The sequence below is a fragment of the Salvelinus namaycush genome, chromosome 19 (assembly GCF_016432855.1).
Source record: "Salvelinus namaycush isolate Seneca chromosome 19, SaNama_1.0, whole genome shotgun sequence".
Lineage (NCBI taxonomy): Eukaryota > Metazoa > Chordata > Actinopteri > Salmoniformes > Salmonidae > Salvelinus > Salvelinus namaycush.
The window spans coordinates 31,069,337-31,093,124 of record NC_052325.1 but is presented as its reverse complement, the minus strand read 5'-3'; the positions used below and the strand labels follow the sequence as shown (position 1 = coordinate 31,093,124).

The 23,788-nt window shown below is 42.8% G+C and overlaps 1 protein-coding gene across 5 annotated transcripts in view; it reads right to left on the bottom strand.

The window, feature by feature from the left end:
- Positions 1–7,526: 7,526 nt before the first annotated feature.
- Positions 7,527–23,788, bottom strand: part of LOC120064322 (immunoglobulin-like domain-containing receptor 2) — a 28,162-nt gene continuing 11,900 nt past the window's right edge. For 2 of the 5 annotated variants that reach the window (XM_039014810.1, XM_039014815.1), the window contains 8 exons: positions 22,730–22,849; positions 16,648–16,704; positions 12,075–12,221; positions 11,794–11,958; positions 11,303–11,416; positions 9,982–10,183; positions 9,021–9,756; positions 7,527–8,504 (listed from right to left, as the gene is read on the bottom strand). In XM_039014810.1, coding sequence (XP_038870738.1) covers positions 8,469–8,504; positions 9,021–9,756; positions 9,982–10,183; positions 11,303–11,416; positions 11,794–11,958; positions 12,075–12,221; positions 16,648–16,704; positions 22,730–22,849 — 1,577 coding nt within the window. In that variant the 3' untranslated portion in view covers positions 7,527–8,468. The remainder of the gene's footprint in view (positions 8,505–9,020; positions 9,757–9,981; positions 10,184–11,302; positions 11,417–11,793; positions 11,959–12,074; positions 12,222–16,647; positions 16,705–22,729; positions 22,850–23,788) is intronic. The other 3 variants (XM_039014811.1, XM_039014813.1, XM_039014812.1) reach the window with 3 other exon arrangements.

Genomic DNA, 23,788 nt, shown 5'->3' with positions numbered 1-23,788 from the left:
TCATATCAAAGAAAGTACTAGCACAGGCAGAAGGGATAACCCAGACACATCAAGGGGCTATAAAGCTGAAGCATCCGTTTACAACGGTTTCTCACCACCAAATATGGTAGTGAGAGGAAGTCCAGTCGCGGGTAGTGGGAAATGGAACGAGGTGAAACTGGGCCAGGTCTGCTAATTTTCTCATCGATGAAACATCTGATCTCAATACATTTTCTGTTCGCAAAAGTAAAATCCGTTACGAACACAGTGCAGTAAGTTTTATAGACTTGACGCTTTGCCAAAGTAGAAAAAAATGGCGTTGTTTGTGCACTCCAGAGAGGCGTTCCCTAAAATAAATATATGCTACAATAGGATCTCGCTAGCTCGTGCTTGGCGTTGCCCACCTCCTTGCTTGTTCAACCCGCTATGCTTAATTTGTTCCCACTGTAAACGACATAGATTAACTATTTGTGGTGCTAGTGTTGGAGTCTTTGGTCATATCCACGTAACTGAATTAAACAGATGCTCTGTCCGGTCTGCTGTGCTGAGTCAACCTCCAGATTCAGATGTGCTGTATACCTACAGAGACATTGAGAAAAATGTTCAGAGGTGTACGCCACCATGCAGAGAAGTATTTATTTTTATTTTATTTAACCTTTATTTAACTAGGCAAGTCAGTTAAGAACACATTCTTATTTTACAGTGACGGCCTACCCTGGCCAAACCCTCCCCTAACCTGGACGACGCTGGGCCAATTGTGCGCTGCCCTATGGGACTCCCGATCACGGCCGGTTGTGATACAGCCCGGGATCGAACCAGGGTCTGTAGTGACGCCTCTAGCACAGAGATTCAGTTCCTTAGACCGCTGCGCCTCTCGGGAGCATACTGTACTACATACTGTTCTGTACTGCAGCGTTAAGTCAAAGTCTCCCTCTGCTGGACCAATATAATAACACTACCAGCATTTTAATCTAATGCATGTCTCAAGCTATTGTTAGTTAATAACATCTGAGAACCAGTGTAGATGAAAACGTTGGTATTAAGAATTAAAAGGCACACATCAGTTCTCTTTACCTATTTATTTAAAAAGTGTTACATTTATAGTATATTCCCAATACAAAATATTTTTCTAACTTAATTGATGCAAAACCTACATATACTGTACATAGGCAGAAGTAAACAGACACACACGTACACACAGCACTTTGTTTAACTAAAGCATCTCAATCTGTAATATATTTGATACAAACTTCAGACAGATTTGACATGTAGAAATGTTATAGACGTATAACAATTGTTACTGTATGCTTGAACATTCACTTTCACCATACAACAGACAACTGTATAAACAACAGACAACTGTATAAACAGATTGTATAAACAACAGACAGAGAGCTAGGCCTACTTGGGCAAACCTGAACAAGAAACAAAATACTGTATACAAAACTATAAAGTAAGAAAAGAGAGAAACACACTTGACAAAATGTACAATAAAAAAAAAGATTCCTTCAACTGATGATAAACGTGCTATAAGTTCTTCATTGTCCTACAGGTAAATGATGTGGGTAAATTTAGTTTTTTTAATAAAAAAAAATGTACATGATTTCAACAGGTAAAATACGTGCCTTGCAGTTTCTGTATTCTAAATCATGAATCAAAGTGTATTCATCAGAGGGGTTGGGTTAAATGCGTAAGACACATTTCAGTTGAATACATTCAGTTGGACAACTGTGTAGACCATCATTGGTGTAGACCATCATTGTAAATAAGAATTTGTTCTTTACTGACTTCCACATTAAGTTGGATGCTACCATTATTTTGTGGTATCCGATTGGTAGTTACAGTCTTGTCTCATCACTGCAACTCCCATACGGACTATATATATGTCCCTTATCACCCCGCATAATGCCCACTTAACCCAGAAGCCAGCCACACCAATGTGTCAGAGAAAACACTGTACACCTGGCAACCGTGTCAGCGTGCACTGCGCCCGGCCTGCCACAGGAGTCACTAGTGCGCGATGGAACAACGGCATCCCTGCAGGCCAAACCATCCACTAACCAACGCTGGGCCAATTGTGCGCCGCCCCATGGGTTTCCCAGTTGCGACAGAGCCTGGACTCGAACCCAGAATCTCTAGTGGCACAGCTAGCATTGCGATGCAGTGCCTTAGACCACTGTCCCACTCGGAAGGCCCTCGGATAATCATGAATAAAACGTGAATAATAATGAATGAGAAAGTTAGAGGCATAAATATCATACCCCCCCCCCCAAAATACTAACCACCTCTGTTAATGTAATGGTAATAGTGAGAGGTTAGCATGTTTTGGAGTTATGATATAAAATACTAACCTCCCCTGTTAATGTAATGGTAATGGTGAGAGGTTAGCATGTTTTGGAGTTATGATATAAAATGCTAACCTCCCCTGTTAATGTAATGGTAATGGTGAGAGGTTAGCATGTTTTGGGGTTATGATATAAAATACTAACCTCCCCTGTTAATGTAATGGTAATGGTGAGAGGTTAGCATGTTTTGGAGTTATGATATAAAATACTAACCTCTAGTTGTTCAGCAGTCTTATGGCTTGGGGGTAGAAGCTGTTAAGGAGCCTTTTGGTCCTAGACTTGGCGCTCTGGTACCGCTTGCCGTGCGGTAGCAGAGAAAACTGTCTATGACTTGGCTGACTACAGTCTCTGACAATTTTATGGTCTTTCCCCTGACATCGCCTATAATATATAGGTCCTGGATTGCAGGAAGCTTGGCCCCAGTGATGTACTGGGCCGTACGCACTACCCTCTGTAGTGCCTTACGGTCAGATGCCGAGCAGTTGCCATACCAGGCAGTGATGCAACCCGTCAGGATGCTCTCGATGGTGCAGCTGTAGAACTTTTTGAGGATCTGGGGACCCATGACAAATCTTTTCAGTCTCCTGAGGGGGAAAATATTTTTTCGTGCCCTCTTCACGACTGTCTTTGTGTGTTTGGACCATGATAGATCGTTGGTGATATGGACTCCAAGGTACTTGAAACTCTCGACCCGCTCCACTACAGCCCCGTTGATGTTGATGGGGGCCTGTTCGGCCCGCCTTTTCCTGTAGTCCACGATCAGCTCCTTTGTCTTGCTCACATTGAGGGAGAGGTTGTTGTCCTGGCACCACACTGCCAGTTCTCTGACCTCCTCCCTACAGGACGATCAGCTCCTTTGTCTTGCTCACATTGAGGGAGAGGTTGTTGTCCTGGCACCACACTGCCAGTTCTCTGACCTCCTCCCTACAGGCTGTCTCATCGTTGTTGGTGATCAGGCCTACCACTGTTGTGTCGTCAGCAAACTTAATGATGGTGTTGGAGTCCTGTTTGGCCACGCAGACATTGGTGAACAGGGAATACAGGAGGGGACTAAGTACACACCCCTGAGGGGACCCAGTGTTGAGGATCAGCGTGACAGACGTGTTGTTGCCTACCCTTACCACCTGGTGGCGGCCCGTCAAGAAGTCCAGGATCCAGTTGCATAGGGAGGTGTTTAGTCCCAGGGTCCTTAGCTTAGTGATGAGCTTGGAGGGCACTCTGGTGTTGAACGCTGAGCTGTAGTCAAGGAACAGCATTCTCACATAGGTGTTCCTTTTGTCCAAGTGGAAAGGGAAATGTGGAGTGCGATTGAGATTGCATCATCTGTGGATCTGTTGGGCGGTATGCGAATTGGAGTAGGTCTAGGGTATCCGGGAGGATGCTGTTGATGTGAGCCATGACCAGCCTTTGGAAGCACTTCATGGCTACCGATGTGAGTACTATGGAGCAGTAATCATTTAGGCAGGTTACCTTCGCTTCCTTGGGCACAGGGACTATGGTGTCTGCTTGAAACATGTAGGTATTACAGACTCAGTCAGGGAGAGGTTGAAAATGTCAGTGAAGACACTTACCAGTTGGTCTGCGCATGCTTTGAGTACACGTCTCTGTAATCCATCTGGCCCCGCGGCTTTGTGAATGTTGACCTGTTTAAAGGTCTTGCTCACATTGGCTACCAAGAGCATTATCACACATTCACCCAGAACAGCTGGTGCTCTCATGCATGCTTCTGTGTTGCTTGCCTCGAAATGAGCATAAAAGGCATTTAGCTCGTCTGGTAGGCTCGCGTCACTGGGCAGCTCGTGTCTGACACTTCCACTTGTAGTCCGTAATAGTTTTCAAGCCCTGCCACATCCGACGAGCGTCAGAGCCGGTATAGTAGGATTCCATTTTTGTGTAGTAATTTCTAGCAACATTTAATGTTATTAAAAGTTCAAACGTGACCGCGATTTGGGTTGGCCTTGTCATGTTTACACCTGTCACCATGCTTATTTTGGAAAGAAACAAGACAACGCACATCTCTCTCTCTCTCTCTCTCTCTATATATATATATATTAGTTTAAGAAATAGTAGAGGCGTGTCTGAAAGGGTTTTTAGACAAAACCTTACCTGTCCGCAGGAAACCAAGCAAAAGCGCAAGTGTAACAGTATAACTTTAGTACGTCCCCTCGCCCCGAACCAGGGACCCTCTGCACACATCAACAACAGTCACCCACGAAGCGTCGTTACCCATCGCTCCACAAAAGCCACGGCCCTTGCAGAGCAAGGGGAAACCCTACTTCAAGTCTCAAAGCAAGTGACGTAACCGATTGAAACGCTATTAGCGCGTACCCGCTAACTAGCTAGCCATTTCACATCCGTTACACAAGCAAGATCATATTTCCCATTTTGTTCTTCACCATTCCAGCGCCCTATAAAAGACGACTAACTTTTAGTCAATCGATACAGAAATAAACTAACAATTTGATAAAACCATGACATTAGTCGACGCAAGGCTTCATAAGCGCACTTCATTTTATGTAAATAGTCCTTAAAATAAATTCATTTTGCGGTGAAATGATTACCCCACAACACAGAGGGTGTATTCATTGCGCCGATTCTGTTGCAAAACGAATCAAACCATTTACTCGAAATGGAACACGTTTTTGAAACGAAAACCAGAGTTTCTATTGGACAAATTCTAGTCGGTCCCTCTCCGTTTCGTTCCGTTGGCTTTGTTTGGTTCTTAAACAGTAAACAATTTATGTTGCAAGACGTAATGAATACACACCAGGTGCCAAGGCAACTTTAGCAGGCAGAATCCATCGGCGCGTGCCCAATCCCATCCCCAGCGTCAGGTGACATCGTTGAACCCGCCTCAAGCCGTAACAGGTGCAACACAATGCAGGTGTGTATGGAAGACTCGTGCACATGGACAATAGTTTTGAAATACATGTAGGACTAAATGTATCAAATAATTTGGGGAAATAGATCTAGGACTTTAAAATTGATTATCTTAACAAGATAAACCCTCTGGAAATTCCTTTTACATAGTGCCTTGAGAAAATCAGATATCTTTTTCTATAGGCCTATAGTAAAAGTGGTGATCTTTCTATTTATCAATTTATATAGAAAGATATGTTGGGAAGGCTCCAGTACAATGCAACCCCTGACGTGACCATAACTTAATTTACAACATTAGATGGATGTATCAGCATAGTGTGCAGTAGTCGTGAACTGTCAGCTAGCCTATTCAACTCAGCAATATGATGTACTATAAAGGGGCCCCAGCTATCTCCTCTTCAGTGTCTGTCCTGCCCTGGGTTTGTGTCTTAATGCCAAGCTTGTTTGTACTCTCAGCAGGGTGGGAATTCCATGTCAACAGTCCTTTGACACACACAAAACTCAAAGTGTCCATGTGAATCAGGATTTCTACAGGCAGGGAGAAAAGGGCCCAGGCCACAGCACTGTGGAGAGGTCACGGTTATGTTGCTCTGAAAAGAAGGAAGGTTGGTTGTTGGTGGCTTTTATTATTTGTAAGGCTCTATTCATACTGGTAGACAGTCACTCTATGAAGTTTGGCCAAGCCCCAGCATTGAAGCGTGGTGCCGTTAAACAAGCGTGGGAGTGCTTTTGTGTTAATAGTTTTCCCCCTTTCTCTCCAACATGTAAGCAATTCACTCAACACAACAACATGCCAACTTTAGTTCCACTCTCAAGAGCTCTTCTGGACCCAAAGTAAAGCGCTTTGAGATCTTGTGAAAAATGTTTTATAAATGCAAAGCACTCAATTTTACATTGAAGAGGGATTCTGCATCTGTGAAGACCAGATGCTGAAGCGAAAGCTTCCTTCCTGGTATTGTGATGTCATCCTGGAAAGGATGCATCTTGGTCTGACTTGTGGAATCTAGAATCCTGTCATATTTCCTGCTACACTCTATTTCCCCTTGTCATGGTCAGCATATTGATCAATGTTCAGTGTTGTCCCACATTCAGAAGGGACAGATACAGTGAGCTCCAAAGTATTGAGACAGTGACATTTTTGGTTGTTGATTTGGCTCTGTACTGCAGCATTTTGGATTTGAAATGATACAATGACTATTAGGTTCAAGTGCAGACTGGCAGCTTTAATTTGAGGGTACTTTCAGGTAAACTGTTTAGAAATTACTGAGCTTTTTGAACATGGTCCCCATATTTTAGGGGACCAAATGTAACGGAACAAATGTCCTTATATCTATTAAAGTAGTCAAAAGTTTAGTATTTGGTCCCATATTCCTAGCTATTATTATCAGATTATTATTATCCTGAATAAATCGTGAATAATGATGAGTGAGAAAAGTACAGACACACAAATATCATAGCCACCCAAAAATGTTAATCTCACCTGTTATTGTAATGGTGAGAGGTTAGCATGTCTTGGTGGTATTTGTGCATCTAACTTTCATCATTATTCACAATTCATTCAGGACAATCTGTAATCATGGTAGTGTCCACATTAATGTAGAAGTGTTTAGAAACATATTCTATTCTTATTTACAATGAAAGTGACTCCAATATTTACCATTAATTTCTATTGGGCATAAAAATAATTTGAGAAACAACCCAAACAAACAAGCAAATGCATCCAACAAATGTGAAGAGTCACAAGCTTGATGTAGTCATCGTGTGCTTTGAATATGGGACCAAATACTAAACTTGACTACTTTAATACACACAAGTGAATTTGTCCCAATAGTTTTTGTCCCAATAGTTTTTGGGGGGGACCATGTACAAAAATTGCTATAATTTCTAAACAGTTCACCCTATATGAATCAAAATGCCCTCAAATGAAAGCTGCCATTCTGCATTTTAACCTCAGTCACAGTATCACTTCAAATCCAAATTGCTGGAGTACAGAGCCAAAACAAATAAAATTGTCACTGTCCTAATACTTTTGGAGCTCACTGTATTTTAGTCACAGATATGTGTCTTGGGGAATAAGATGTATGGTATAAATTGTTCGTTTCACCTGTGCATGTGTGAAAATTTGCAAAATTAATGGTCATTGTCAGAGAAGGGTGTTGAGAGTTGTGAATCTGTTGTGCTTGTGTGTGTGTGAAGAAAGTTGTTAGCAAGCGCTGTGTGTGTATTAAGCAGTTAACATAGATAAGCGATAAGATACACACACTCCATATCCAATGTACACACACGTAACATGATGTAATAATCACACACAATGGCACAATCTAAGTTAGGCAACAGGTGTTTATCAAAATCATCAATGTCAAACAAGTGAAATACAAACGTCTGCTCTGGCTGAATGGCAGTTTCAAACCACAGTTCAATACTGTGGGCTAATACAGAATAGCATTACAGTTCAATTGCAAATCTGTAATACAAATTCAAGCTCTGTAGGTTCAGTATATGACACATACACACACACACACAATGAAGACAGGTGAACCTGAGTTGCCATTTTATAGGCCCAATTGACACCTATTTTGTGTTTCCTCTAGCGTGATAACATTTTTGGCATTGGGGGGGTATTGGAGGTATAATTATAATGACCAATTGGTGAATTTAGATAATTTCTGAAACAATCCAGCACTTTTACACACATAATGATCCTATTAAGTTTCTTTGATTACTTCTTACCTACCTTTTTTCTAACCCCTTGTCCCAACTCTCCCCCACACCTAATAATACCTATCGATACATACAAATACCCCTAACCCCTAATTGCATCATTGTTGTCAGGGTAACTTTATGGGAACTGTAACCATGTTGTGTAGGTGAGAGAGGGGGACTGCTCTGTGGAATGCTTGGTTGGAGATGACAGATTAACCTGAATATGGGCAAACGGTGCACATACACACACGCTGCACCCATACATACCCATTCAAATGGTATATGTGCATGCACGCTAAACACACATACAATAATATTTTCCAAATGTTCCTCAATTCATGCATAAACAATGCACATTCCATTGTCTTTTCATGATCCATGCAAGGTGCCTTCCAATCTTTTTGTGGAAAGAAGCCTTAAAGGCCTCTCTCCATGTGGTTGATGCCTGATGTGCAGTTAGTCTCTACCAAGCTGATGCATGATGTTTTAAGTGAGTGACGTGTGATTCTCAATATTGGCAGTGCAGTGCTGTGCAGTCACGGGCTTGGGTTCTCTGGTGTATCAAACTATGAGAGAGTCTCTGCTCAGAGCAGGGGTCTGTTAAAGAAATACACCAAGAGCCACACGTTAGATACCCTGCAATCATGTTGCTCATGGTCGATTAGTCAGGCCTGGTCAGTGAGGGGATCCACACCAATCATGCAGGTCATGGTCTGTTAGTAATGTCTGAGTTCCACAAGAACGATACAATCACATACATTCTTGTTGGCATTAAGATTTGACCTTTTTCCTCTAAAATAAAGCATTAAGCATTACATTATTTACAAAATATAGATCAAAATTACATCAAAATAGTGCTTTGACTCTTTTTTCACATAACAATCAATCAACATGAAATACTTTTAGAAAATGTTTTGATTTATATAGTAAAAATATGTACAACACCCACTGATATAAAATAAAGATGCTAACCAAGGCCAGTTGGTGTAATACTAAGACACTGGGATGGGTATACAAACTGTTAGAGTTGCTAGGCTTGCTACGTCTGAGCTCTTCTATCTGTGACAACCTGAGGGGGGGTTCTTCAACTTGATCCTCCTATAGGTAACTCACCATATTTCGGTTCATGTCCCTATCCTCTCGGTACCCCTGTACGGCGTGTGCTAGTCCTTTAGGGGGACGGGTGTAGGAGAACGGTTGCTTGGATGGGTCAGTGGTCGGGTACCGTTCTGACCGTGCGACCGTGCGGTAACGTTCAGCGGTTGGGTTGATCGTCTGATACCTTTCCACCTTCTGCTCTGAGTACGGAGGCAAAGAGTCCTCCTCCTCGGGCCGGTTGCTAGACGACTGTCTGTAGAAACCATCACTGCCCTTGCCCTTCGAACTGCCCTTGGAGGGAGTGTCACTATCCTCGTCAGCCCGCCACTTTCCTCTCTCGCCCCTCTCCCCCGCCCTCCCCCTCACCTTATGCTCCAATAGGTCATTGAGGAAAGCGTAATCGTAACCCCTCTCCCCATGGGTGTGCTGGTGGGGGCGAGAGGGGCGATCGCGATCACCATCCCACGTGTCCCTCCTCTTCTTCTGCGGCGAGGGAGGGGGGCTGCGGCGGGAGTGCCAGTTGTTGTCCCGGTCTCCATGAAAACCGTGAGGGGGTGTGTGTTCCCAGTAGGGAGGGTAGTGCTCTCGCCCCCGTAGCGCCAGGTCATAGTCCGTGTCCTGGTCTCGGGGCTCGCCCCTCCAGGCACGGGGGCCGTAGGACATAGAAAACTCCTCCAACTCATCCAGAGAGCCGGTACGCCCCCTGTTGCCCAATGTCTTCCTCTCCAGGTGCACAGAGCGAGGGTTCCACCTGAAACACAGGGGATCAGAGTACATAACAGATGCACAGCGCTAACAAAAATGTTAGTCCTACACTAAATACAAGATAATCAAGAATACAATATACAATACATATACAACATCCTCTTCTCTTTATCTCACACACAGACACACACACACACAACGTATCTTGAGTACTGTAGAGACAGTCCTCACACAGACAGTCTTACAGAGTTACAGTCACACTCAGTGGTACCTGCTGTTTTGTTCGTCATCCGTGTCGTTGCCACGGTAATACCTGGGTCGACGACTGTTGTGCACGGTAGCTGCCATGAGTTCTGATTGGTCATCTAGGTCGGCGATGGGAGGGAGAGCTTTCATCTGGACTGTCCGATAGGTTTGCCGGAAATCCGTGTCCCCTCCCTCATGCAGAGAGCTGAGCTCTGATATGCTACTGGCTGCGGGGACAACACATCACTATAGAGACTTTTACTGCTTTCAAGAAAAGTTTTTACAATAGTATTTTGAATCTGAACTGATCTACGGCATTTACAGTACACCACCATCATCACTATGCATCAAGACATCTAATCGAGTCACAGACACATCATCAAATATCAACAAAACTAATGCAAATAACATCTGATAGCCATAGTGTAAATATAGACTGCCGATTTTCAAAGCAAACGCTTTTGCTGATGGCTCTCATGGTATGTTGCTCTTAGTTTACATCTTGGGAGAGACATTATAGAAGGAATCTGAGCTAATTATGAAATTACAATATGCCACCCATAGAAACAGAATACATAGAATGGGATGGCGTTCCATGGAACACACCAGCCAAAGGGCTGTCTTCCTCCGCCTTATTGGAATTTACAATGACAAGATGCTTTCCACGGCAATTCATAAATAAATATGTGTTTACAAACAATTACTAAACCTCCTTACATTACTGGTATGGAAACTTCCATGTGAAATAGAGAACCGTGCCATCTAATAGTATCAGACGAAAATGCAACAGACCAATCAATACAGTGCACTGATGTCTTTCATCAAGAGTAAATCACCATCCATGGCCAAGTGTGCTTGAGTGATATCATCCCACCCCAATGGTCTGTGTAACCTAATGCTATTACTATTTGATTATCTACTTAAAAACCTTCTTATAAACATTATGATAATACAGATAACATCATCCAAAAATGTGTTGTACTTACTAATGTTGATACGTTTACAAATGGATAATACATCATTTAATAATGGTTTATAAGCAGTTTATAAGTATTCCTTAAAATGTTACCAAACAACATTTGACTGATTCAACACAAATTGATTCTCTCAGTAGATGGAATGAATGACATTCAGTGTATTTAGGGTTAGTGTGTTATTAATGGCGAAATCAATAGTTAATGTAGAATGTAACGGAGGGTTTCTGATGAAGAGGACACAAACCTTTACACAAGCACTAACAAAGACACTTACATACAAACACACACATTAAACACAGACCGAGACAAATACACAGACATGCACACGTGGTGATTTATAGAGGAACTACTGACTCCATACAGGCTTACATTGTGGAGGAGCCATCTTGGCAGAGGGAAACTGTCCCAGCTCCTTCTCCACGTAGTACAGAACCTTCATAGAGTCCTGACTGTGACTGGGCTGGAGACGATAGCCACTGCGTACTGTAGACACAGACGCACACACCCACACACACTTATATCAAGGATAAAAGCCACTATGGGCACAGTAAAAACCAAATCACACAAACTAAAACACATAAAAACACACACGCACACATGAACGTATGAATGCACCCATGCACACACACCCACCCACACACATACACACACGTCTGGTCATAGACAACTCCACCCAGTTTAGAGACAGAAAATGAAGAGTGACATAAGAAGAGGGTTAGTTAACTCAGATGACCCTCTACAAATGGTAGTTAGTGTTACTGTGATATATCATGCAAAACTGCATTTCCCACAATGCAGAATGGCTTGTCCAGGTCCTGCAGACTGAAAGGACGAGCGCAGGTGTGGGTCAGGTCACTCACCCCCAGCTAGGTTCTTCTCCACTGAGGGGAAGGAGAGCATCTTAGGGTCCGCAAGGGACGGAGGGGCAAAGGGGACCATGGTGGGGACCCCAGGGATATAGTAGGGGGGGTACACAGCAATCTGGGGGGGCTGGCTATTCTTTGCCATCTTCCCCGCCTCATAGACTGGAAAACAATGACAAATAATATTAAAATCCTAAACTTTTAAAAAGGGAAGCAAGTGAATGTAAGACTGTGTGTGTTTGTAGTTATGTGTTTGTGCGTGTGTGTGTGTTACTCACGGTGACGTGGGCAGCAGCAGGTGTCGGGGCAGCAGCAGCAGCGGAGGTAGCAGCAGCAGGAGTGAGGGCAGCACTGACACCAGCAGATCCCCATCAACAAAAGGAACAAGATACTGCCCAGGACTACAGATCCCACAAACGTCCACTCTGGAACACAAACACAGATGAATAAGACTACAGATCCCACAAACAGTAGAGATACACATCAAGTTACTTGAGTTAGTAACTACATGTGACTCACTCAAGTTACATCTTCTGCATCTCTGTCTATAATAACCATTGACATAAAAGGTCATATTAACCCCCCAACACTCTGGGTGTAGAAAGGCAGAGCTTGCTGGCTGCACGACAAGGCTCTCAACACTAATGATTAATTCATCAGGGCGTAAGCAGAAATGAAAATGTCAATACTTCAGTCAGCCCCTTGTGAAAAAACACATCCCAAGTTGACCTCTTCAGAGAGACATCTCATTTTCAAAAGAGATAGGGGGGTAGGGTTTTTTGTGAATAATTCTGCTCCATTGAGGAGAGGTATTAAATGCACACCATGCATTTAGTACTGTAGTAAGAATATGATTGGGACAGTAAGGCTTCCATTTTATAAATGCCGACAGATAATTTGTTTGCTCGACATGGTGGGATCTTTTTGTGTCGGTAAAATTAATTATTGCGAGCAATGTCAGTGGAAATGCCTTTATGAAAAAATATTGATATAATAATCATATACAGTTGAAGTCAGTTTTTCACATTTCCTGAGATTTAATCATAGTAAACATTACATGTCTTAGGTCAGTTAGGATCACCACTTTATTTTAAGAATGTGAAATGTCAGAATAATAGTCGAGAGAATGATTTATTTCAGCTTTTATTTCTTTCATCACATTCCCAGTGGGTCAGAAGTTTACATACACTCAATTAGTATTTGGTAGCATTGCCTTTAAATTGTTTAACTTGGGTCAAACATTTCGGGTATCCTTCCACAAGCTTCCCACAATAAGTTGGGTGAATTTTGGCCCATTCCTCCTGACAGAGCTGGTGTAACTGAGTCAGGTTTGTAGGCTTCCTTGCTCGCACATGCTTTTTCAGTTCTGCCCACAAATGTTCTTTAGGATTGAGGTCAGGGCTTTGTAATGGCCACTCCAATACCTTGACTTTGTTGTCCTTAAGCCATTTTGCCACAACTTTGGAAGTATGCTTGGGGTCATTGTCCATTTGGAAGACCCATTTGCGACCAAGCTTTAACTTCCTGACTGATGTCTTGAGATGTTGCTTCAATATATGCACATAATTTTCCTTCCTCGTGATGCCATCTATTTTGTGAAGTGCACCAGTCCCTCCTGTAGCAAAGCACCCCCACAACATGATGCTGCCACCCCCATGCTTCACGGTTGAGATGGTGTTCTTTGGCTTGCAAACCTCCGCCTTTTTCCTCCAAACATAACGATGGTCATTATGGGCAAACAGTTCTATTTTTGTTTCGTCAGACCAGAGGACATTTCTCCAAAAAGTACGATCTTTGTCCCCATGTGCAGTTGCAAACCGTAGTCTGGCTTTTTAATGGTGGTTTTGGAGCAGTGGTGTCTTCCTTGCTAAGCGGCCTTTTAGGTTATGTCGATATAGGACTCGTTTTACTGTGGATATAGATACTTTTGTACCTGTTTCCTCCAGCATCTTCACAAGGTCCTTTGCTGTTGTTCTGGGATTGATTTGCACTTTCGCACCAAAGTACGTTCAGCTCTAGGAGACAGAACGCGTCTCCTTCCTGAGCGGTATGACAGCTGCGTTGTCCCATGGTGTTTATACTTGGGTACTATTGTTTGTACAGATGAACGTGGTACCTTCAGGCGTTTGGAAATTGCTCCCAAGGATGAACCAGACTGGTGGTCTACAATTGTTTTCTGATGTCTTGGCTGATTTCTTTTGATTTTCCCATGATGTCAAGCAAAGAGGCACTGAGTTTGAAGGTAGGCCTTGAAGTACATCCACAGGTATACCTCCAATTGACTCAAATTATGTCAATTAGCCTATCAGAAGCTTCTAAAGCCATGACATAATTTCTGGAATTTTCTAAGCTGTTTAAAGGCACAGTCAACTTAGTGTATGTAAACTTCTGACCCACTGGAATTGTGATACAGTGAATTATAAGTGAAATAATCTGTCTGTAAACAATTGTTGGAAAAATTACTTGTGTCATGCACAAAGTAGATGTCCTATCCGACTTGTCAAAACTATAGTTTGTTAACAAGAAATTTGTGGAGTGGTTGAAAAATGAGTTTTAATGATTCCAACCTAAGTGTATGTAAACTTCCGACTTCAACTGTATTGAAGTACAGTGAGGGAAAAAAGTATTTGATCCCCTGCTGATTTTGTACGTTTGCCCACTGACAAAGAAATGATCAGTGTATAATTTTAATGGTAGGTGTATTTGAACAGTGAGAGACAGAATAACAACAAAAAAATCCAGAAAAACACATGTCAAAAATGTTATAAATTGATTTGCATTTTAATGAGGGGAATAAGTATTTGACCCCTCTGCAAAACATTAGTACTTGGTGGCAAAACCCTTGTTGGCAATCACAGAGGTCAGACGTTTCTTGTAGTTGGCCACCAGGTTTGCACACATCTCAGGAGGGATTTTGTCCCACTCCTCTTTGCAGATCTTCTCCAAGTCATTAAGGTTTCGAGGCTGATGTTTGGCAACTCGAACCTTCAGCTCCCTCCACAGATTTTCTGGGATTAAGGTCTGGAGACTGGCTAGGCCACTCCAGGACCTTAATGTGCTTCTTCTTGAGCCACTCCTTTGTTGCCTTGGCCGTGTGTTTTGGGTCATTGTCATGCTGGAATACCCATTCACGACCCATTTTCAATGCCCTGGCTGAGGGAAGGAGGTTCTCACCCAAGATTTGACGGTACATGGCCCTGTCCATCGTCCCTTTGATGTGGTGAAGTTGTCCTGTCCCCGTAGCAGAAAAACACCCCCAAAGCATAATGTTTCCACCTCCATATTTGACGGTGGGGATGGTATTCTTGGGGTCATAGGCAGCATTCCTCCTCCTCCAAACACGGCGAGTTGAGTTGATGCCCAAGAGCTCCATTTTGGTCTCATCTGACCACAACACTTTCACCCAGTTGTCCTCTGAATCATTCAGATGTTCATTGGCAAACTTCAGACGGGCATGTATATGTGCTTTCTTGAGCAGGGGGACCTTGCGGGCGCTGCAGGATTTCAGTCCTTCACGGCGTAGTGTGTTACCAATTGTTTTCTTGGTGACTATGGTCCCAGCTGCCTTAAGATCATTGACAAGATCCTCCCGTGTAGTTCTGGGCTGATTCCTCACCGTTCTCATGATCATTGCAACTCCACGAGGTGAGATCTTGCATGGAGCCCCAGGCCGAGGGAGATTGACAGTTATTTTGTGTTTCTTCCATTTGTGAATAATCGCACCAACTGTTGTCACTTTCTCACCAAGCTGCTTGGGGATGGTCTTGTAGCCCATTCCAGCCTTGTGTAGGTCTACAATCTTGTCCCTGACATCCTTGGAGAGCTCTTTGGTCTTGGCCATGGTGGAGAGTCTGGAATCTGATTGATAGATTGCTTCTGTGGACAGGTGTCTTTTATACAGGTAACAAGCTGAGATTAGGAGCACTCCCTTTAAGAGTGTGCTCCTAATCTCAGTTCATTACCTGTATAAAAGACACCTGGGAGCCAGAAATCTTTCTGATTGAGAGGGGGTCAAATAGTTATTTCCCTCATTAAAATGCAAATCAATTTATAACATTTTTGACATGCGTTTTTCTGGATTTTTTGTTGTTGTTATTCTGTCTCTCACTGTTCAAATAAACCTGCCATTAAAATTATAGACTGATCATTTCTTTGTCAGTGGGAAAATGTACAAAATCAGCAGGGGATCAAATACTTTTTTCCCTCACTGTAACATGGAGTCAAGAGATATGTTGTGTGGTCCTCCACTACAACTCGGGAAACCATGCAGTTTATTAGGCTACAAATGAAATAAGTTACGATTAACTTCACAGGGTGGTGATAGTGCACGTGATGAGCTTGATGCTCCTTTCCAATAAATATCGAGGGTCTTATTCTGGTGACATGATGATCGATGCTTGGCTGTAGTTTGACAAATAAAATCATGTTAATAATCGCATAATGTAGGTAGCTACTATGACTGCGAGATGTTGGCTACAGATGTTGGCTATAGCGCACGTGCCATGACCAGATGCAACAGGTTTTGTGAGGCAGAATATAAGGCAGAGGCAGAATATAAGATGAGGCCACAAGTTGATTGGTTCTTTCCTCTGCAGTTGTTAAATCAATCAAGATTCCCAGAAGATGATTGGACAGTGAGAGAGCAGCATGGGGGGGGGGGGGGGGGGAATTGACAGGTAAGCAGAGCCAGAGCAGGGGATGTCACCGAGGGGAACAGGTAAGGGACAGGTGAGGGACAGGTGAGGTGAAAAGGCAGCCATTTTTGGCATAATCACACAGAGACTAACAGAAAGACAGACAGACGGACAGTGGCAGACCGAGGCCAGCGAATGAGGAGGCAAGCAGCCGTACCTGGCATAATCTCCACATCAAACTCTGGCAGGAGATCGTCCAGTACACCTGTCCTACCTGCAGAGAGAGGGAGACCAGAGGTGAGGCGCAGCAGATAGAAATTAGCAGAGGGCAGAGGTCAAAGGTGAGGAAAATCAGCAAATCAGATGGAGTTATTGACTGAAGACCATACATTGAGACTGGCAGAGATGAATCGACAGACACCAGGGGAAAACAGTACAATTCGTTAACACCTGATCCTGAAACCAAAGTGATAATCATCATAAATAATTTCCCATTATTAAAAATGGATTTGAGAGAACATGTTAATGGGAGTGAAAACAAAGTTCAAAGTGTGTCGCTTAATGATCTTTATGTAGTAAAAACCATGAGCTGACGCAAACCCAACATTTTTTGTTGAGGTGCTGGCTAACAGAGGGTAAACTGTATAAAAAGAAAGAAAGTCACACACTCTAAATATGCTCCTAACAATTCAATGGGTGCACCTAACCAACATTTCGGCACGCAGTGTCTTCTTTAGGGTTATTGATCTCCACACACACTAACCCAGTCTTAAAGGCCACGAGTTCTGAGATCAAGGATCAAACTCTCACCTCACACTGAACCTAATTTTAGCAGGGTGCTGTATTTTCTGTGATGTTACTGTACAAACACGCAACACACACAAATACACATCCAACATGCTCGACACATCACATGATACTACAAGGCAAGCTAAAAGATCTGTAATCAGTGTGAGAGATTTATAACATAACCCATAACTCAACTTAACTGAACTGCTGCAACTGTAACTAAGCTCATCTCATCATCAAACAAAATCAAACCACAGCCTAACCCAACAACAAAACCAACCACATTCAAAAGCACTGCATTCCCAAGCTTTCTCTTCATGTAGACCGTAAATAAAACATTGTTTGTCTATACATTTGGGAGGTATATTCAGCCCTGTCAACAGGTCCTGTACCCAATAAAATGCTCTACGGGACGTTGAGGTAAGGCCAGAGTGGAGGGGGTAGGAGAGGTGTGTGTGTATGTGGGGGGGGGTGTAACGGGGATAGACACTTTTGAAGCATTCTGGGTCACCAATTAACCATTAGAGCTCATCAGGGAAAGAGGGGCAGACGAACACCATCGCCATGGTAACAATGGTGGCTTTGTCTTTGCTAAACGTGAGAGAGACAGAGGAAAGGGGGGAAAAGTTCATGGAGATAGAGACAGAGAAGGATAAAGGGCAATGGAGATAGAGAAAGAGGGAGATACAGAGAAAAATAATAGTGGGACCAGTCCGTGGCCTCACCCAAACGCCAAAATAAGTGAATTCTAATCTATGTGTTTAACCCTCTAGATAGGTTCAACAGGGTTGCTAAAATACCTGGTTTACACTCATTAAGTGTGCGTGCGTGCATGTGCGTGTGTCTCTACATATCAATCCCTAAAATAGTGTCTAAGGGTTATTTGATTCAACAGGCCTGCTAGCTGTCAGGGTAGACTGAACTCCCACAGCCAGACAGGCTCCAGTTGGCAGTAGTCATGGAGATAAGCACACTCCTCTCCTCTGATAAAAAAAAAAAAAAAAACATGCACACGAACACACACACAGATCCTACCAACCTGCTCTGGCACTGAGTCGTATAAACCCAGCTGAGCCTAGTAACCTGAGAGAGGGGAGAAACTATGTGCCTCAGAGCGGAAGGAGGGAGGGAACAATGATAAGAAGACAGGGGTAATAAGGGGTAGAGGAAGATGAGACCCTCCAGAGGAGAAAAATAAAAAGCAGTGAGAGCAGTAGAGGTGTGTAGGTAAAATCACTGAGGAAGCCAAGCCAGTAAAAAAGCCACTTTACAACCTATGTTGTGATATTTGCCTTGTTTTCTCTATAACACATTCCTTTATACGCCACTGTGATATACAATAAGGCTGTGACAACAAAAAGACAACAATCACACAGTGGCGGAATAAATGCAACTACACATACGTTTGTTTCATCACAAAACCAGAGCAACATCTGTCCGGTCAATCCCACAAAGCAAATATTGCATGTTACAAGCAGCTACAGTATATGGCCTGCAGCATGGTCAAACAAGTTCATGTTTGACAGTTTACTAAACAACTACTGATTTAGAACCACAGAGTTACCGCAAGTCAGCACAGAGACAACAGGAGCACTGCCTCCGCTATTCCAGAACCATTTCAACTTAAACATTTAAACATCATCAAATCAACAAGGCTATACATGCTTAGTTTAATACACTGAAAACAAACTTAATGTTGCTAAATATCATGTGGCTGTCCATGGTACTTATTTGTGTGTGTGTGTGTGTGTGTGTGTGTGTGTGTGTGTGTGTGTGTGTGTGTGTGTGTGTGTGTGTGTGTGTGTGTGTGTGTGTGTGTGTGTGTGTGTGTGTGTGTGTGTGTGTGTGTGTGTGCGCAACACATTTTTTAAGTTGACTCATCCTACTTGTAGACTAGTTGAACGCTAATGCCATCCTCCTCTCGTTCATGTTGGCAAAATGGTCCATGGCTCTGTCATACAGTACACTTTTAGTTTTTGTTTTCATAGGCTACCTAGCTAAATGCTTGCTATCCTAACTTCCTCGCATGGGCAACAATGAACCAGCTAAGTTAGCTAGCTAGTTAATGTGAACCTATACTAGCCTACATATTGAACTTCAATCAAATCAAATCGTATTATTTTATTGGTCACATACACATGGTTAGCAGATGTTATTGCGAGTGAAGCGAAATGCTTGTGCTTCTAGTTCCGACAGAGTAGCAATATCTATCAATTAATATCTAACATATAATCTAACAATTCCACAACAACTACCTAAGACACACAAATCTAAGTAAAGGAATGGAATAAGAATATATACAAAAAATATATGGATGAGCAATGACAGAGCGGCACAGGCAAGATGCAATAGATGGTATAAAATACAGTATATAATTATGAGATGAGTAATGCAAGATATGTAAACATTATTAAAGTGGCATTGTTAAAGTGACTGGTGATCCATTTATTAAAGTGGCCAATGATTTCAAGTCTGTATGTAGGCAGCAGCCTCAAAGGCCAGTGGCACAATATAGCATCATAATAATTTGGCCTGTACAGAGGATTAAGTTAAAACCACAAGTCCAAATCCTCATCTCCATCCATGGCTTAGGAAAGGGCCGATTTAGCAAGCTAGCTACTGCAGGACATCAACACAAGCAAACCAGAAACAGACACGTTTTTCTAACAATGATGACGTTTTGCCTAGGATGTGATTTGATTGTTGGGAAGCCAAATCCAAACTGGCCTCCCTTGGGAGGCGTTTTGCTGCGCCAGGACAACCTACAGTTGAGCTTAGCTCAACGCTGATTGGCTAATTATTATTTCATTTTTTAATCAAGAGAGGCCAAATGCTTGCTGGCATCAATCAATCAAATGATACGGCGGCAACATGTCTTTCTTTTGTTCCAGACAGCATCAGATATATGGACTACATACAGTTGAAGTCGGAAGTTTACATACGCTTTGGTTGGAGTCATTAAAACTAGTTTTTCAACCACTCCACAAATTTCTTGTTAACAAACTATCGTTTTGGCAAGTCGGATAGGACATCTACTTTGTGCATGACACAAGTAATTTTTCCAACAATTGTTTACAGACAGATTATTTCACTTATAATTCACTGTATCACGATTCCAGTGGGTCAGAAGTTTACATACACTAAGTTGACTGTGCCTTTAATCAGCTTGGAAAATTCCAGAAATTATGTCATGGCTTTAGAAGCTTCTGATAGTCTAATTGACATAATTTGAGTCAATTGGAGGTGTACCTGTGGATGTTTTTCTCGGCCCACCTTCAAACTCAGTGCCTCTTTGCTTGACATCATGGTAAAATCAAAAGAAATCAGCCAAGACATCATTAAAAAAATTGTAGACCTCCACAAGTCTGGTTCATCCTTGGGAGCAATTTCCAAACGCCTGAAGGTACCACGTTCATCTATACAAACAATAGTACGCAAGTATAAACACCATGGGACCACGCAGCCGTCATACCGCTCAGGACGGAGACGAGTTCTGTCTCCTAGAGCTGAACGTACTTTGGTGCGAAAGTGCAAATCAATCCCAGAACAGCAGCAAAAGACCTTGTGAAGATGCTGGAGGAAACAGGTACAAAAGTATCTATATCCACAGTAAATTGAGTCCTATATCGACATAACCAGAAAGGCCGCTCAGCAAGGAAGAAGCCACTGCTCCAAAACCACCATAAAAATGCCAGACTACGGTTTGCAACTGCACATGGGGACAAAGATCGTACTTTTTGGAGAAATGTCCTCTGGTCTGATGAAACAAAAATAGAACTGTAAGGCCTTAATGACCATCGTTATGTTTGGAGGAAAAAGGGGAGGCTTGCAAGCCGAAGAACACCATCCCAACCGTGAAGCACGGGGTTGGCAGCATCATGTTGTGGGGGTGCTTTGCTGCAGGAGGGACTGGTGCAGTTCACAAAATAGATGGCATCATGAGGATGTAGATGATGTGGATATATTGAAGCAACATCTCAAGACATCCGTCAGGAAGTTAAAGCTGGGTCGCAAATGGGTCTTCCAAATGGACAACGACCCCAAGCATACTTCCAAAGTTGTGGCAAAATGGCTTAAGGACAACAAAGTCAAGGTATTGGAGTGGCCATCACAAAGCCCTCTACCTCAGTGAAAATTTGTGGGCAGAACTGAAAAAGCGTGTGTGAGCAAGGAGGCCTACAAACCTGACTCAGTTACACCAGCTCTGTCAGGAGGAATGTGCCAAAATTCACCCAATTTATTGTGGGAAGCTTGTGGAAGGCTACACCAAACGTTTGACCCAAGTTAAACAATTTAAAGGCAATGCTACCAAATATTAAGTGAGTGTATGTAAACTTCTGACCCACTGGGAATGTGATGAAAGAAATAAAAGCTGAAATAAATCATTCTCTCTATTATTCTGACATTTCACATTCTTAAAATAAAGTGGTGATCCTAACTGACCTAAAACAGGGAATTTTTACTAGGATTAAATGTCAGGAATTGTGAAAAACTGAGTTTAAATGTATTTGGCTAAGGTGTATGTAAACTTCCAACTTCAACTGTATACTGAGACGGAGGGGCACCGTTTCCTTTTGATGAGATTAAGCCACTTGCGAACTGATGGAAAATTATGAAAACACAGGGAGACGACACAGACTCTGAAGGAATTACAAGGCCAAAGTCAGCGCCTCTCCTGTGTCACAACATAACACTCTCTTTCTCTCTCTCCTTTTACATCTACATCACTGACCCGTAACATGCTTTAGTCTCATCCCCCCAAATAAAGGAATGTTGCCATGGCAACAGCTTAAGAAGTGGATTACATAGCTCACAATAATAACCTAGAACTACTCTATGTAATATATGTTGTAAGCTCTCTATGATGTAGTCTATGTTCAATGCTGTGGCACAAAAGTCTACCTGGCCTATATCTGAGGTTATAAGGGTTTATGTATGGCTATGTCAGGGTTATGTCAGCTGGTCTACAAGGGTAAGCTCAGCCAAACAATGGGTCCTCTCAGAGAGGATCAGAACCATGTGTAGGGCAGCGCACGCCATTCTGCCCGTCGTCATGGCAGCACTTGTAAGTACACTTTGGAATGCAGACGCCCTCTAGAGCAAGGATGTTTATATTAAGCACTCCATTATGAACCATACCAAACAAACAAATACACTTACCCTACACACTGACACACACACAAAAGTGAACGCACACACCAGTCAGCATATGAGACTGGTGCAACGGCACAAATCCATTGGTTTTAGAGTGTGCATTGGTTTTACTGCTGTGGTAAGGTTCAGAAAGTGAGACACAAGACAATACATAAGAGTATACTTGTTTCCTACTTCCTCAACTCCCAAATCCTTTTAAACCAGAGAGGACCTCGAAAAAAGAAAGCCCCAACAGAATGTTCAGATTCCTGTTAATTTCCACTCTATCCCTTCCTCTTTGATGTTGAGGTTGTTGAATTCCTGTGTTTAATGTTTAATTCCTGTGTGCGGAGGGTTCACTTCCTGTGGTTACTCACCCAGCACCAGTACCTCCACCTGGCCCTCGTTCTTCCCCTCCAGGTCGTCGGCGATGACGATCTTACAGAAGTACACTCCGCTGTCGCCCCACTGCAGCTTCCCGATCCGCAGGTCCGCCTCTGGACAGGGACAGGACACAGGGTCAGGACAAGGGTCATAGGTGAGAGGTCAAATGATATGAGAGCATGGTCAGTATATCCTATGAAAAAACTAGGGAACCTATAAAACCTCTGAAAAACAATACATATGAAACATATTTAACAAATAATCAACAACTGCATACAGTAACAAAATTATATACTGCTAAGCCAGGTGTACACTTCATGATTTTGGCCCCGATTTAGCTGTCCCAAGTTTTTGAAGTCGGAGACAAAATCCCCATGTCGTTGCCTACTCAGGGCGTGCGGCCGTCACTGGCACTCGTTTAATGTGAGCGGGTCAGAGACACAATCTCAGGGCTACCGATCCCATCTTTGAGCAGTCCCAGACATCCCGATATTTTCAAACTGTTTTCAAAATGTTTGATTTCATCAGCACAAAATCTGCAATGCTCTTGTACTGTGAGATGTGCAATGACAACTTTTAAGGAAGGTGATCAGCAATAGCCAATGAGAGCTCGGCAGAAAAGAAGCCAGTGAAATTATGACGTTGTTTCGCATCACACAGAATGTGTGTTGGTACTTGCCTTTAACCACAGCCAAAGTGCCAAATCGTTACACCTCTAAAGCTCACAGGCAATGTTACTTAATTCAAAATGTTGGCTAGATATTTCAACTCTGTATGGCAAGCGTGAATATCTGACTGAAAACGTTTGAGGTTGTTTTGAACCACAGCTCGTTCTACTGTAGCTACGTTAACAATCTAATCACATCATCACGTCATTGTTTTCGAGAGACAACGTGGTGGTATTGAGAATCCTCACGACCAAGTGAAGAATCTTGTCGTGTGTGACCCCCCGTCTGTGCCAAACCTACAAATCTACAGGAAAGTTGGTCGTTTAATGTGAGAGGCTCAGTGATGTTAAGATTTTGAAAGTCGTGTAGTGTACACCCGGCATT